The 14,791-nt window shown below is 35.0% G+C and overlaps 2 protein-coding genes across 2 annotated transcripts; one reads left to right on the forward strand and one right to left on the reverse strand.

The window, feature by feature from the left end:
- The first annotated feature begins 612 nt into the window (after positions 1 to 612).
- LOC120681285 lies at positions 613 to 4,060 on the forward strand. Its single transcript, XM_039962796.1, has 11 exons — positions 613 to 1,278; positions 1,357 to 1,524; positions 1,605 to 1,721; positions 1,858 to 2,425; positions 2,526 to 2,709; positions 2,807 to 2,993; positions 3,113 to 3,211; positions 3,309 to 3,455; positions 3,565 to 3,677; positions 3,784 to 3,856; positions 3,956 to 4,060. The coding sequence occupies exons 1-11, from the start codon at positions 646 to 648 to the stop codon at positions 4,058 to 4,060; spliced, it is 2,394 nt and encodes a 797-aa protein (XP_039818730.1). The 5' UTR covers positions 613 to 645.
- Positions 4,061 to 4,698: 638 nt separating this feature from the next.
- On the reverse strand, positions 4,699 to 8,002 carry LOC120681286 (protein FAR1-RELATED SEQUENCE 5-like). Its single transcript, XM_039962797.1, has 6 exons — positions 7,880 to 8,002; positions 7,585 to 7,674; positions 7,403 to 7,462; positions 7,255 to 7,317; positions 7,040 to 7,129; positions 4,699 to 6,942 (listed from the first exon to the last, which is right to left on the reverse strand). The coding sequence occupies exons 1-6, from the start codon at positions 8,000 to 8,002 to the stop codon at positions 4,699 to 4,701; spliced, it is 2,670 nt and encodes an 889-aa protein (XP_039818731.1).
- Between the last annotated feature and the right edge of the window lie 6,789 nt (positions 8,003 to 14,791).

Consider the following 14,791-nt stretch of genomic DNA (forward strand, 5'->3'; position numbering starts at 1 on the left):
ATATTCTCCCTTTGTTTTTGCTGTATTCTTCTCCTAATCCGTGCACTAATCTTGCGCATTCGTACGAGTTGTTTGTTTTTTTTTCGAATCAATTTTTTGGTCAGATCCCGCAATCTGTCTTCAGCTCGCCGTAATTTTTGCTAAATACTATTTTACTTCATGATTATATTCGTCTAGATCTCGCTGTAGATGTGTATTTTATCATCTCCACATCCTCCTGGTTTAGGGATTGCTCGTCGTATTTTGCAGTTAATTTTGTTTTCCCTCTGTGTCACTAGTAAATTTTTCTCTCTATTGGATTAACCATTATTATACTCTATTGTTAGATTTCATTTTTATCAGATATTTACTATCATGGTGCAGTAGATTCTCACCAAATTAGTATACGTATATATTTGTGCTTTCCCTTTGTGTAGTTTTAGTTATCAGATACATTTGTATTCATTTTGATTAAGTAGATTTTTGAATATGGAATACTGATATGCATGGGGGGAATGTTGATGTATACTTCTCTGTTTTTTTGACAAGATGCCAGTGATACTTGTATATAATCTTAATGTTTTTAAACTGAAATGGTTCTTAATCAATTCATACTAATCAATCTGTGTTTATTTTATATTTTTTTCCTAGCTACGGGGTACAAACATGGATCGTCTGAAGATTCGCTTTTCCAGTAAGCGTTTTACAGAAGTAATTGATTCTCTCTCAGAAGATCAAAAAGCTTTTGTTGTTAAGAATGGATTTCATAATCTTTTGGCTGTTCGGAAGTTCAGTGTACCTCTCCCTCTGCTGGAATGGGTCATGGGCCAGGTTATTGTAGATCACTGTGAGTTTAAGCATAGAACCAAGTCTTTCAAGCTCACCAAATTTATGGTTCATCAAATGCTGGGAATTCCTTCCGGAGACATCCCAATTGTTCTTCATAACCCTGCCCCCAAGATACGTGACCAAGTTGCTCAGCATACTTCTTTGTCTAGGCATGGTGCTAAACTTTCAATTGCCGAAGCTGTTGCTAAACTTCTTGATGACCATGTTGAGGATTCTTTTATGATGATGTTCATGCTTGTGGCCCTTTCTACTATCATTTGCCCGTCCACTCAGAATTTTGTTAACATGAGTTATCTCCCCTTTATCTGTGATGTTGATGGAATTAAACAATATGATTGGTATTCTCACATTCTGAACTATATGTTATCTGAGGTTAAGAAATATCAGGGTTTTATTTCTTCCAAAGATGAGGGGAAAATATACGTTGGGTCCTGCCTGCCTCTTATTGTTGTAAGTTTTTGGTTTCATACGCTACAAAGTTGATAGTGTGTTTCTTATCTTTGTATTTATCTATATTTTTTTATTCAGATTGCTTACATGGATTCCCTTGACATGACTCGTCATTATGCTAATCATCGTACTTTTGTGTATGATGTTCCAAGATTTTGCAACATATCATCTGATGATTTCATGTTTGTGGCTAATGTGGATAGAGATTTGTCAAACCCTGGTCGCCCTTCTTATGGCATCATCGGGGTTAGTTTTTTCTTCTGAATTTTTTTCTCTTTGAGACTCACACTACATGTGCAATTAACTCGCTTCTTTTTTTACTCCAGTTTCGTCCTTTCTCATGCTCTCCATATTTTGAGGCCTCTGCTAGTGTTGAATCCTCTGCAACTCGTAACTCTATTGATTCAGATCATATTTCAGACTCACCGCAACAGTCATTTCAAGTAAGTGTTCACTTGTTGTTGCTCACTTTCTGTCTTTTTTGTTTATTGACAAGCATTCTATTTTTTTATATGTTTTGTTTTTCAAGCCCCTGGTTACCATGTGCGTCTTACATTTTTATTCATTTCTGTGTGGTAGATCTTACAAAGCATTCAAGGTTTAATTGAGAAGCATTGTGATCTACTGAAGTCTGATGTGTCTGATGGCATTCTTCAACAAGGGCAAACAGTTTATTCTGATATTCCAGCTTATCTTCGGCCTGCTTTCTACAATCGTTTGTCATTGCTTTCTGCTGATATACTGTCCTGCCTTCCTTCACCCAACTGTGCTATTGTATCCGATGACATTGGTAACAATGACAATGTTCTAGCAAACAAGGATTCAACTTTTTCATCTGCGCAATCTCTGAGAAATGAACATGTCACACTTGAAAAGGATATCAGCAATGATGATATTAACTATGCATCTTCTCCTATTGCACAACAAAGTTCATGTCCTTTTATTCCAGAATCAATCAGTAACCCTATTCATTCAGTTTCCGAAGGAAGAGTTTGTGGTACTCCAGCTCATCAAATTTGTGTTAATCCTACATCGATAATCAATTCTGTTCTTGCTGACATTACACATGCAAATACACCAGAGTTGAGTTCTAAAACTGGTTATGATTCTGAAGCATGTATTGATTGTTCTCAAACTATTTCCAAAGGTATTTAAATGTTTTTCCCCCAATTTTTCTGATCTTTTTTTTTAACTCTTCTCTATTTTTTTCTTGATGCTTATACTGGCTCTCCCCAAATATTCTGTAGTTAATGGTAAAAGGAATCGGAGAATGGGTTCTAGTACCATTGACAGGAAGCAAAGAAAGAAAAGAGCAGCTATTCCTATAGATGATGGGCAGGACTGTGTCAAAATAAAGTTAACTCATCAAATGGAATGCTCTTATATCAAATATGTTCGTTTGAATCACTTTGCCGAAAATGATGAACAACTGTAAGTTAATTGGGTCTAATGTTGTATCTGTAACAGTTTAATTTTGTAGAAACCTCTTTTTGTTAATAATCTATTTATGATAATGTTTTTTTTGCAGCCCTACCTTCATCTCTATTTCTGGTTTTCAGTGCTCTTATGATTCATTTCGTCTCTCCCTTCAGCCTAGAGGCTTTGTGGACAATGATCTGATGTCAGTTTATGTGCAACTCTTCAATCATGAGCATAAGCATATTTCTGGAGGTCGCTTTGATCGTAACAAAATTGCTTTCACCCCCTTCTTAGTGGTATTTGGTTTTTTTATCTTCTTCTGTTACCTCTATTTTTTTTTTTGCCTGATCTGTTTTTCAAATTTAATGTATGATATTTCCATCTAGTAAACATATCAATCTTTTTTTTTCTACAGGACAAACTCGCAGTTGATTATAAGACATATGTCCTTCAGTCTACCGAACCTGAGCTTACTAGGATAAGTCAAGAAATGGAAATGTCTAGTGCTGACTTGGTATTCTGATTTTCTTTCACTCAAACTCCAAAATTATCTTTATTTATTTCATTATTTTATCTATTTCACGATTTCATAGTAACACTTTTTTTTGTAGCTTTTGTTCCCTTTGATATTGAATGATCATTGGATTCTTATATGCATCAATTACTTGGCCAAGGAAGTTCAGGTGCTTGATCCCGCAATACGTGTGTCTGAATCTGTGCTCCCCTACAATTCACTGAAACATGTCGTAGATAATGTGGTATATCCCCTAACTTCTTTTTCTATATTTGTGTGTTTTATGCTCTACATTTTTATCTGTTAATAAATCTTTTTTTTCTGCTGTCTCACGAGATCATTGTTTTTTAAAGGTTTTGAACTTCCAAAGAACATGTAGTGTTGCAGAAATATTTGACAGAGATTTCCTGAAATACACATTCCAAGTACCAAGATGTCCTAAACATAGCAGCTCAATGTTCCAAAAGTATTTATCCCCCGTCCCCATAAATTTTCACTTTTTTATGCATTTTTTTCTCAGCACTACCGTGGATATTATTTTTTCTTTATAACAATTTTTTCTTTTTTCCCAGGTTTGATTCTGACATATTTGTGATGATGCTAATGTACCATTGGAATGGATCATTTGCCAAGAAGTTTGCTCATGTAAAGCTGCTCCCCTTTTTGACATGTTTTCTTTTTATTTTTATTCTTGACTTCATTGTTTCTCTCTATTTTCCTTATTTATTTAATGTTTTTTTTCAGCTTGATGCGTCTAAATTTCGGAAGTTCATTGCTCACAAGTTGATGACCTCAGACCTCAATGAAGCTGCTGATCATTCTACTCCACTAGAAGAAGTGGCAAACTGAATTTTAATTTTCTTTTTGTATCGCAAATCAAAAACTTTAGTCGTGAACCCCCCCGCGGCCTCTTGATGTAAATATCAGTACTATATTGAATACAATTTTCCCTTTTTGATGTACCAATACAATGTTGCGATGGATCAGTATTGTTTTTAGCCCAAGCTCTTCCTGAGTACTTTTATAACATTTCTGCAAGAAAGATAATACAGACTTTATTTTACAAATATGGCAGTCTCATTTCTTATTCAATTGTTATAACCACCCACCTATAACACTTTTTCTGTGCTTAATTCTTATATTTGTTCGAAACAATGCAGAGTTTTTCTCACGTAACTTTAGTATATGTTCTAATAATTTTTTACGGAAGTCTCACACAAATTCTTTCCCATACTCAAACTGTTCCAAGCATAAAACACAAAACGGAACATTCCAACAGTACATACCAAGACATATTTCTTCCGAATTATTCTACAGTACAAGATTCATACAAATAAAAGTACATTCTCAAATCTTTTTAAATGCAAGTACAACCTGCCTCTATCAAATGTGAAGATCTACTATAACATACGAATTTTACATTATCATTTTTTCTCTTCCGAAAACTCATGATTTTATCTATCAATTCTGTAGCATTCCTCTCTCTATCACATTTGTGTAACATCATCCACTTCTCCATGTGTCTTAGTTGACTTCTTCTTTGCTTTGGTAGCCCCGGTCTTCACACCTATTTTCTTGGTATTTGGTTCTTCAGTCTCATTTTTCTTTCCAGTTGTTTTGGCCTTTTTGGCTGCTTTCTCAGCATCTCTTTTTTCTTTTGCACTCTGTTCAGATGGTCTAACCAATCTATGACCCTTATCCACACTAACAGTTTGTATAACAGGTGGATCTTTGTAACTTCCAACATCACTTTCTTTACCAGCCTCCCCTTGACATCCTATTCTTTCAAATATATTTTCAACCTGCCTCATAAATTCTTCACTCTTTTCTTTGTCCTTGCAAACTTTTGAGCACATATCTGACAATGAATTCATCATCATGGCATGCCTCAGTACTGGTTCATCATTACATTTTCCAAATTGCTCCATTTCTTTCTTTTTCTGTGATCTCAGTTCAGTTTCCAGGTAGTCCTTAGTCCACCTGAGCTTGATATAATTTTCTGGAATTCTGTAAATGCCAAGATGTGTAAAAAGCCTAAGAATATGACAGCACAGTATTCCATCTCTTTGGTACTTTTTGCATATGCAACTGAAAGTATTTGCATCTTTGTCAACTTCTATATAGAATGTTCTTCTGTAAAACTCAATTTTATCATGATCCATCAGCCTATGCACCTTGTACTTCGCCCAACTTTCTTCTTCTTCTAGTGAATATGCTGAAGAATTGTATAACTCCATTTGAAATCTAAGATAAATGTTTCTTGTATATACTTGTGCTGCATGGCGCTCAATCATTTGCATTGTAGCATAAACAGGTTCTTGCACATTCGACTCAAACCTGTCCCTCCTTTCTATTTCAGCCTGTTCCTCTTCATAGATCTGACATTGTTGTAGGAACGTTTCAATTGAATCCTTCCTCATGACATAGTCCTTGAATGATGAATTTGTACTCTCACTTCTTCCAGTAGTCTTAATAAATGGACAAAAGACATCCATAAAGTAAGCTGGAGCCCACATACTTCTACATTTCCACATCAATTTCAGAGTTCCATTTTCTTTTGCGTCATATTTCTCTAAAATCTCTTTCCAACCTTCATCAAACTCTTCTTTACTAATCGATCCATATATTACCCTTTCCAAATCTTCCGCCATTCCAGGTCTTTCCTTCAAATATGTCCCCAAATTCTCCCTTGCATTCCTCATAATGTGCCAGAAACAGTTCCTATGTATATCTGATCCAAAAATTTCTGATATGGCTTTCTTCATAGCAGCATCCTGATCTGTGATTATTAATTCAGGTTTCTTCCCATCCATTGCTTCCAAAAGAGTGTTAAACAACCAAGAGAATGTTTCTGCTTTCTGATTTTCTAATAGAGCATATCCAAACACTATAGTCCTGCCATGCCCATTAATGCCAACAAGCGGAGCAAAAGGCATATTATACTTGTTTGTACTAAATGTTGTATCAAATGAAACAAAATCCCCGTATAACTTGTAGTTTAGCCTTGAAGCTGATGCTGTCCAGAATATGCTTTTAACAGTATTTTCTTCATCTGTCCTCATTGTGTAGTAAAAGCCAGGCTGTTCTTTTTGAAGCTTCTTCACAAAAAGCATGGTGCTATCAATATCTGTGTTTCTAATCTTGTTCTGTCTATTAGCTTGCTTCAAATTCTTTAGTTGCGTCCTCCCAAAATTCATGTACTTGAAATTCCCCTTCATTTTTCTAAATATCTGCATTATTCTCCTGGGTTTTATCCTTGCTTCTTGCAAGATCCTTGAAAATTTCTTCTCCTCTTCAGTCATATACCTATGGTTGATAAAAAATTTTGTCAACGAAGGACTGCTCACCAATGGATGATTATGAACTAAATCCACATCTGTAAACTTCCATCTCATCTGCTCCAACACAACTATTATCTGCATTTTGCAGCTGGTCCCCTTAACAACTGACCTCTTCCTTTTTTTGGCTGGGTTCTTAGGTTCTACAGCTCTCTTACTTTTGTTGCACATCAGAAATACTTTCTTGTTTTTGTAGTTCCTTCCTTTGAACACTGAAAACCCATTCAGCTGCCCATATATGTTGACAAATCTATGTGCTTCTTTTAGAGTATCAAAACTCATCCCTACAGCTGGTTTCTTCAAACCTTCTGCTTCATCAGGGTCTGGAAACAAATACTCTTCATTATCAGCAATACCGTCTTCACCTTCATCTTCAGAAATTTCAGTACCACCCTGCATATTAGTGAAAACTTTTCAACACTTTTTATTTTATCTAATCTCAACAAATGAACATAATATCACCCCTCCCCCCCTTTTCATTGTTTTTTACCTCTGAATCCGACTCTTCGGGTATATTTTCAAATTGATCCAAGCAGAATTCCGCTTCATTTGCATCATCATCACCATTTAAATTTGTATCCTAATATTTTTCAATACATTGATCAGCAACCAAACTTATTGTTTTATCACACAACCAAGTGATGTATCTCAATTTAGAAAAGATTTTCTTACATCGCTTCTTCTTTTCCCACAATAAAGCATTACAGGCCCAACGTCAATGGTACTTGATTTCACCATATCCAATGTATCTTTTTCTTTTCCATCATCCTGCAGTTAAATTTACTTACATAAGTCTTTCTGGAAGCATCATTTTCAGTTATTCAAACCACTATTCTTGGTATTTTTTGCTTACCAGGTTCTGTTTTCCAGTACTGCTCATAGAATTTTGCGTAGTGCATCTGTTCTCCAAACTCTGCAATAGGAAACATGTACATCTATATGACCATTTTTTTGCATAACAAAGCCATTTTCATTGTTTCAGTTACAACTAAATTCATTCGCAGATTTGATCCATTCTGGATCTTCTCTTTTTACCTTTTTCAATTCTGACATAACTCTCCGAAGCTCTTCTCCTCTTTGCGTTTGCTTCTGAAAATTTCCCCCCTCAGCAGTATCAAGTACAGCCTGTGCATCATTAAGAAAATAAACATTGTATAATAATGACCTGTTTCTCAAATAATTCTATCACAGTATCATCCCCTTTCTTTTTCTTGCACTAAACTTCCTAACTTTTCATCATTTTCATGGTACTACCTGCTAGGTTTTTGCATCTAGAACAGAGCATTCTCGGTACACATGACAAAAGGCTAACAAGCCAAGATCCTCATACCTTTGCAGATTTATTCTCTGCATTCTCTTCATCATCATCGTCACGGGACAGAGATTCCTGGAGTCGTAGATCGTGGACCATTGCGTCGTCGCTCCCGCCGCCGCCGCCGCCGCCCTCCAGCATCGGCCACAGGTTTTTTCTTTTTTCCCCCTTTCTCAAGTTGTGAAGAGGTAAGGGCACTTTAGTCTTTTTATTATTTTTCCGATCCCACTCCTATTCAGCCCATTCCCTTGAAACAAAACATTTCGTAGACCTCATTTCCATATTGCCCACACTACCCCCCTCACTATTCCCGTGTTTTTGGTCAAACAGAAGTGAGATCTGGGGGAGAAGCCTGCGATCGATTGCGACCTTATGGATCTCAACAAATCAGGCAAGCCACACCAATCCTCGTTGATTTTCCATTCTCCCTCTCATTCGCCCTTTTTATTGGTTTTCTGTTACGTTAAACCACCAGAGAGAATCACAGCAATTTTTAGTCTCTCAGATCTGCGATTTGAATACATCAATTCCCTTTCACTATATGTCAGCATTTTTAATCATAAACGCGTGCAGTAGGATATCACTGATCTGATTTGCTGCATCCATCATCTCAAGAACATGTTTATTTTTATCTCATGGAAATCAGCAGCCTCGCTTTGGTTTATTATTATTTTTTTCAGGGTTTTAATTCTCAAGCACTACAACTATGGAAAAGAAATTCGACACTTCGTGTTTTAAAATGCCAGCCCAAACACCATCCCACAGAAGTGATGTGGGCAAGGTTACTTTATTTTTTATATTTTTTTACAAATATGAAGCTAGATTTTCGATGTATTCTGATTTTCTTTTTCAAATAGACATAACTTTTGTTATTCTTTTTTTTCTTAGGATGTCTTAATGAACCATTCCATATTCAAGTTACTACATGTTATCAGCAAATTAACTCCAAGTCAGAAAGAAGTAGTATCAGATATTGGGTTTTCTTCCATTCTGGATCTTCAGTGCTCAACTATTCCAATGAATTTAGTGAAATGGCTAGCAGATCATTATGATACTGTAACAAATACAGTACATTTTGCTACTGGTTTTTCTTTTGCACTGAATGCTCAAGTGGTTAGAACAATTCTAGACATTCCAATTTCCCCAACACAAGTTCAATGCATACACTCAGACCAGTCATTCAACTTCTTCAAAAGTCAGATTATATCTGTTGGAAGCACACCATCTGTTGATGAGCTGGTCGCCTCGCTGACACCCAACACAGTTGGAGATCAATTTGCAAGGACATTCATGCTCTTAGTCTTGTCTTCATTCCTTTGCCCAAATGGAAAGAATTTATGCAGCTCAAAATTCTATTCGGCTATTCTATCTGTGCCTCAAATTAATCAACAAGATTGGTGTTCATTAGTTGTCAACTATCTCAATTCTTCAATCCAGAGGTACCAGATTGCAAAGAGACAGAATGAAAGAACACCTATCTTCATTGGTGGTTGTATCTTTGTCTTAGTGGTAATTATTAGTCCACACACCCCCTCAAGGTCATTTTTGTTTCTTTTTTTCTGGAAGATTGTGCTATTTCAAACACAAATTTTATATTTTGCAGGTGGCTTATTTGGAATTTCTATACAGTTCTGAATTCAATTTTGGTTTGGCTTCACCACGACTTAAGTATTGGACAACAAGTGTTATTCAAACATATGCTCTTCTTGATTCAACATCCAGTTCATTTGATACTTTTGGAAGACTTCCTGTGAGTAAAACAAACAATTAATATCCAGTTTTCTCATTTTATCTTTTCACTTTCTCTTATCTTTTTATTGCCCCCCTATTTGTTCTCTGCCCTTTTTAACGACACAAGTATATATATATATGCTACTGAACATGTAATTATTTTCTTGCTGACAACATTATTTTACCATTAGATTAAACATCTTTGCTGCACTCCATTCAAAGATTGTTTCCAAGAACAAGATAAATCCTTTCATGTTTCAGAAGAGCTATCTAAACTTATAAAGGACAACTGCCCTGCAGAAAAATACTCAAATGTAAGTATGAAAAATAATTCACAAGTCTACAGAGAAATATTTTTTATTCACATTAATGCAATCATTATGTGTTTTCAGGTAATGAGGGAACTTTCTGAACTTTCTGAAAAGTTCCACCAGTCCATATTTCAGTCATTGTTGCCAGATATCTCAGCTTTTGTGAATAGAATTCTTACAACCATTCATTCAAATAGATGTTCTACAACTGCTCAAATTTCACCAGATACTTTCAAACACCAAGAGAAGAGGCAAAAAACAATGAACTCTGAATATGATTCCCTTGTAAAGTCCTTCCAACCTCTGCCAGTTCCCACTCTCTCAAATTCGGCAACAGAATCTCAAGGCTTGAATGTTTTCGAACAATTGGTGGAAAAGCTTTGCTCAGAATTCATTGATCTCCCTGACAACACAGATTTTGATGGCCCTCAAACATGTTTACAAGACTTCATCGATGACCTGTTGCATTTTCAGTATGAACACAATAACAAAGACCAAGAAGCTGAAGTTGATCTGCGCGCCCTGGTTCAATTCAAATACGAAGGTACTAGACATTCATCGATGGCCTATTACTTTTTTTTGCCAACTGTTTTACCTTTTCTTAATTTATTTTGTTTTGTTAATTTTCTTACAATCAGATCTCATATTGAGCAAAAGAAAACCTGAGGAAAAAGAAAATCTTGATTTCTTCATCCTAGAAAAGGTACAAGATGCACAAGACTGCAATGACAAAGATAAAGCCAATCAAGACAGTTTCAACAATCAAATTTCTGTTGTACCCAAAACCAGTGGCAGATTCTCTTATGGTGCAAAATATGGTTATTCATTGAATGAGGCTATGCTTGGCCCTTCAACAAGACAAACCACAGATCACAATTTCCCAAATTTTGATCTACTTGATCAAACAGAGAAATGCAACCAAACATCTCTTCAGCATGTAGACTTACCTTCAACAAGTGGGTTAACCAAAGGATTCGTCAAATGCAGAAAACTAATCAATGAAAATGAATATGGCTCTGTACCAAATGCAACAAATCCTCTGGAGTACAAGCAAACCATTTTCCCAACAGAAGTTGAGCACATTTTCTACTCCTTGTTGACATATAGCATATCTAAAAATAATTTCAGGTAATTGTACTGTCTCTTTCTCATATATTAGATTCTCAGTTTACTTTTCTTTATTTTTTTATTCTTTTTGTTATCCATTCTTAATTTTTATTTATTTCTAAAGTCCTAGGATTTTTGAAAAAGATGGCATTTGGGTAGATCAGAGAACCATATCTTTATCAATGATGTCAGGGGGATGGTTCCACTTCCGTGTCATGGACTGCTTCTGCAAATTGTTTGACTACAATCAACACCTTCAAAATAATCAAATCTGCAAGCTACACCTTCCAAATGTTACAGCTGTAAGAATTCATATCCTTTTTTTCACCGTTCTTTCTTTGGCTTTTTCAGATTATTGCTTTTTCTTCACATGCTACAATTTTTTCAATATTGAATGAACTCATTTCTGTTTTGCAATATATTTTATTTTCCAGTCTATTCTGATGGACACATCCCTTGATACGAAAAAATACAAGACTGATTTCTTGCGTATCATTGGCGTGCAACCTGAAAAAGATGGACTGGTAAGTTTGAAAAGATTCAACAATTGCTTCTGAACCTCGGAACCTACATTGGCTGAATTTGGAACTTTCTGAACCTTTCTTCACAACATTCCAACAAAGTTATTATGTGTTTTCCAAAACTCATGAAATCCAACTATAGTTTGCAACTTTTCACCATGGTTGATTCATTTTTTTGTTTCAGATCCACATTCCTTGCTTTATTGACAAACAATGGGTGCTAATTGTGGTCAATTTTAGCAAAAGAAGGTTTGATGTATTATCCCCAGAATATGGTGCTGACAACACAATGAGAGTGATTAATTCCGTGATATACAACTTTAGAGTTTTGTTCATATTGGCTTTTCCAACTTTTGAAACTTTCAACATTCGTGACTTCAGTGTACGGTATAATGATGTCCCAAAACAGCAATCAAAGTAAGTGATTTATTTTTTTCCGCTTTCTATATGATTTGTTTTCTGATGGCATAGTACATATAAAATTGAATAAAATGTTGAAATATTCTTCCCATTTTTTTATTCTGCTGTAATCTTTTGACATGTTCTTTTTTTTAAGATCGGACTCTGGTATTTTTGTCACCTATTTCATGGAAACCTTTGATGGAACAAACATTGCTTGGTTCACAAAGGTTAATATAATTAATTTCAAATAGACATTAATTTTTATTTTTTTCATTCAATTCCAGTTACATTTTGTTCTAAATTTCATTTCGTTTTTTTTCTTTTCTCTTTTTTTTGTCAATGTATCAATGTGACATCCAAGCCCTAAAGGAGAAGAAATTGTTTCAGTTAGTTTTCAGCAAAGAAAACAAAGCAAGACCTTTAGTAGTTTCAAACTTCAGGCGTCAATATGTTAGTAAATTCTTTCTTCTAAAATTCATTTTTTCAAAGTTACTCCTTTGTCAATATTGTTCTCTCATTAACAAATAATTTTTGTTTCTGCAGAATATAGGAGTCTATTAGACCTATGACAAATGCGAAGAATCATTGGCTCCAAAAAACATTCACCGCTGCAGATCTATTTTTTTTTATGTCTTGTTTTCGACACTGTAATGTAAGACCAACTGTTAAGAAATGTGTTGGTTCTCACGAGACCAAACAAATGATACTGCAGAATAGTTTTTACATTTGCTCTTGTTTTCGACAGTGTTTCTTTTTAAATCTGTACTGATCAATTTGCCAGGTTCTATTAGTACCACAGTTATAGTATTTCATAATTCTGAGTGTTCTGGAATATTATCAAAGTTCCAAGGAACATTTTATAATGTTTGGGAACATTTAAAAATGTTCACAAACTAATTTAAAATGGTTAGAAACATTCCAAAAATGTTCACGTGGAATTTGTTCTGGAAACAATTCAGAATGTCTAGGAACATTTAAAATGTTATGGAACTTTTTCAAAATGTTCCGGAACTTTTTCAAAATGTCTAGGAACTTTTTAAAATGTTCCACCAAACTTTTTGCCACACGACATTTCTAAAATATGTTCCGGAACTTTTAAAATGTTTAGGAACATTTCAAAAGGTTCCGGAACTTTTTTTAACTGTACCGAAACATTTCCCCCCTCCCCCTAGAACATTTTTGACTTCTTGGTGAACAATTCGAAATGTTTTGAATGTTCTAAATATTTACTCTTGAGAACTTTTCTAATGTTCTGGAACATTCTACAAAGTTCCAAGGAACATTTTCAAATATTTAAAAATATGTTCCGGAACTTTTAAAATGTTTAGGAACATTTTCAAAATGTTCCGAAACATTTTTAAAGTGTTCTGGAACATTTTACCCCCTCCCCCCAAAACATTTTGTGACTCTTCGGTGAACAATTTGAAATGTTTTTAATGTTCTAAATATTTACTCTCGAGAACTTTTCTAATGTTTTGGAACATTCTCCAAAGTTCCAAGGAACAATTTTAGAATTTTTGGAAAAAGTTCTGGAACTTTTTAAAATGTTCACGAGGAATTTGGTCCGGAACATTTCAAAATGTCTAGGAACTTTTTAAAATGTTCCACAAAACTTTTTTCCACAAAAAAATCTAAATATTAAAATGAATTACATATTTTACAAATATGTTCCGGAACTTTTAAAATGTTGAGGAACATTTCAAAATGTTCCGGAACTTTTTTTAACTGTTCTGGAACATTTTCCCCCCTTCCCCCAGAACATTTTTGACTTTTTTGGTGAACAATTCGAAATGTTTTGAATGTTCTAAATATTTACTCTCGAGAACTTTCTAATGTTCTGGAACATTCTACAAAGTTCCAAGGAACATTTTTAAATATAAAAAATGTTACGGAACATTTTTAAAATTTTTGAAAAAAGTTCTGGAACTTTTTAAAATGTTCATGAGAAATTTGTTCTGGAACATTTCAAAATGTCTAGGAACTTTTTAAAATGTTCCGCAGAACTTTTTGCCACACGGCATTTCTAAAATATGTTCCCGAACTTTTAAAATGTTTGGAACATTTCAAAATGTTCCGGAACTTTTTTAAAATGTTCTGGAACATTTTGCCCCCTGCCCCCAGAACATTTTGTGACTTTTTGGTGAACAATTTGAAATGTTTTGAATGTTCTAAATATTTACTCTCGAGAACTTTTCTAATGTTCTGGAACATTCTACAAAGTTCCAAGGAACAAAGTTCCGTAACATTTTAAAAAATGTTACGGAACTTTTTTAAAATTTTTGAAAAAAGTTCTGGAACTTTTTAAAATGTTCATGAGGAATTTGTTCTGGAACATTTCAAAATGTCTAGGAACTTTTTAAAATGTTCCACCAAACTTTTTGCCACACGGCATTTCTAAAATACGTTCCGGAACTTTTAAAATGTTTAGGAATATTTTCAAAATGTTCCGGAACTTTTTTAAAATAATCATTTTCCAGCACTTTTTTGATTGTTTTAAGAAGAATGTTTAGGAATATTTAAAATAGTTCGAATGGAACAAACAAATATGTTCCCGAAAGGAACATTCCGGAATGTTCCAACGGAAACACGTATGAAGCCCACATGAGAAACAACGAAACAAAAAAAAGGCCTTCAGCCCAACAAGCTTTTCACGAAGCCCACTTTGAAACGAAACAATACGAAAAACAATACGAAACAAGCTTTCCTGGGCCGAGGCGCGCGCATCGCCCACGCCTGCCAGCCGCCAGCCTGGCGCGCGCGGCAGCCTTTCTGCGATAGAGTCGTTTCAATTCGCAGAATGCGATGGATAGACCGCCCCCCCTCCCCTGCTCCCGTGGATGGTACCACGGCCGCCGCAA

Source organism: Panicum virgatum, chromosome 7N (genome assembly GCF_016808335.1).
Source record: "Panicum virgatum strain AP13 chromosome 7N, P.virgatum_v5, whole genome shotgun sequence".
NCBI classification, from domain to species: domain Eukaryota; kingdom Viridiplantae; phylum Streptophyta; class Magnoliopsida; order Poales; family Poaceae; genus Panicum; species Panicum virgatum.

What these genes read in the sequence shown, in the direction of transcription:
- LOC120681285 (XM_039962796.1), top strand. Translation starts at nt 646, where the DNA reads ATGGATCGTCTGAAGATTCGCTTTTCCAGTAAGCGTTTTACAGAAGTA. An exon ending in AAATGTCTAGTGCTGACTTG is followed by an intron (nt 3,212 to 3,308) that starts GTATTCTGATTT and finishes TTTTTTTTGTAG; the next exon opens with CTTTTGTTCCCTTTGATATT. An exon ending in AGCAGCTCAATGTTCCAAAA is followed by an intron (nt 3,678 to 3,783) that starts GTATTTATCCCC and finishes CTTTTTTCCCAG; the next exon opens with GTTTGATTCTGACATATTTG.
- LOC120681286 (XM_039962797.1), bottom strand. Translation starts at nt 8,002, where the DNA reads ATGCTGGAGGGCGGCGGCGGCGGCGGCGGGAGCGACGACGCAATGGTC. An exon ending in CAGAGAATAAATCTGCAAAG is followed by an intron (nt 7,675 to 7,879) that starts GTATGAGGATCT and finishes AATGATGCACAG; the next exon opens with GCTGTACTTGATACTGCTGA. An exon ending in CCGAAGAGTCGGATTCAGAG is followed by an intron (nt 6,943 to 7,039) that starts GTAAAAAACAAT and finishes ACTAATATGCAG; the next exon opens with GGTGGTACTGAAATTTCTGA.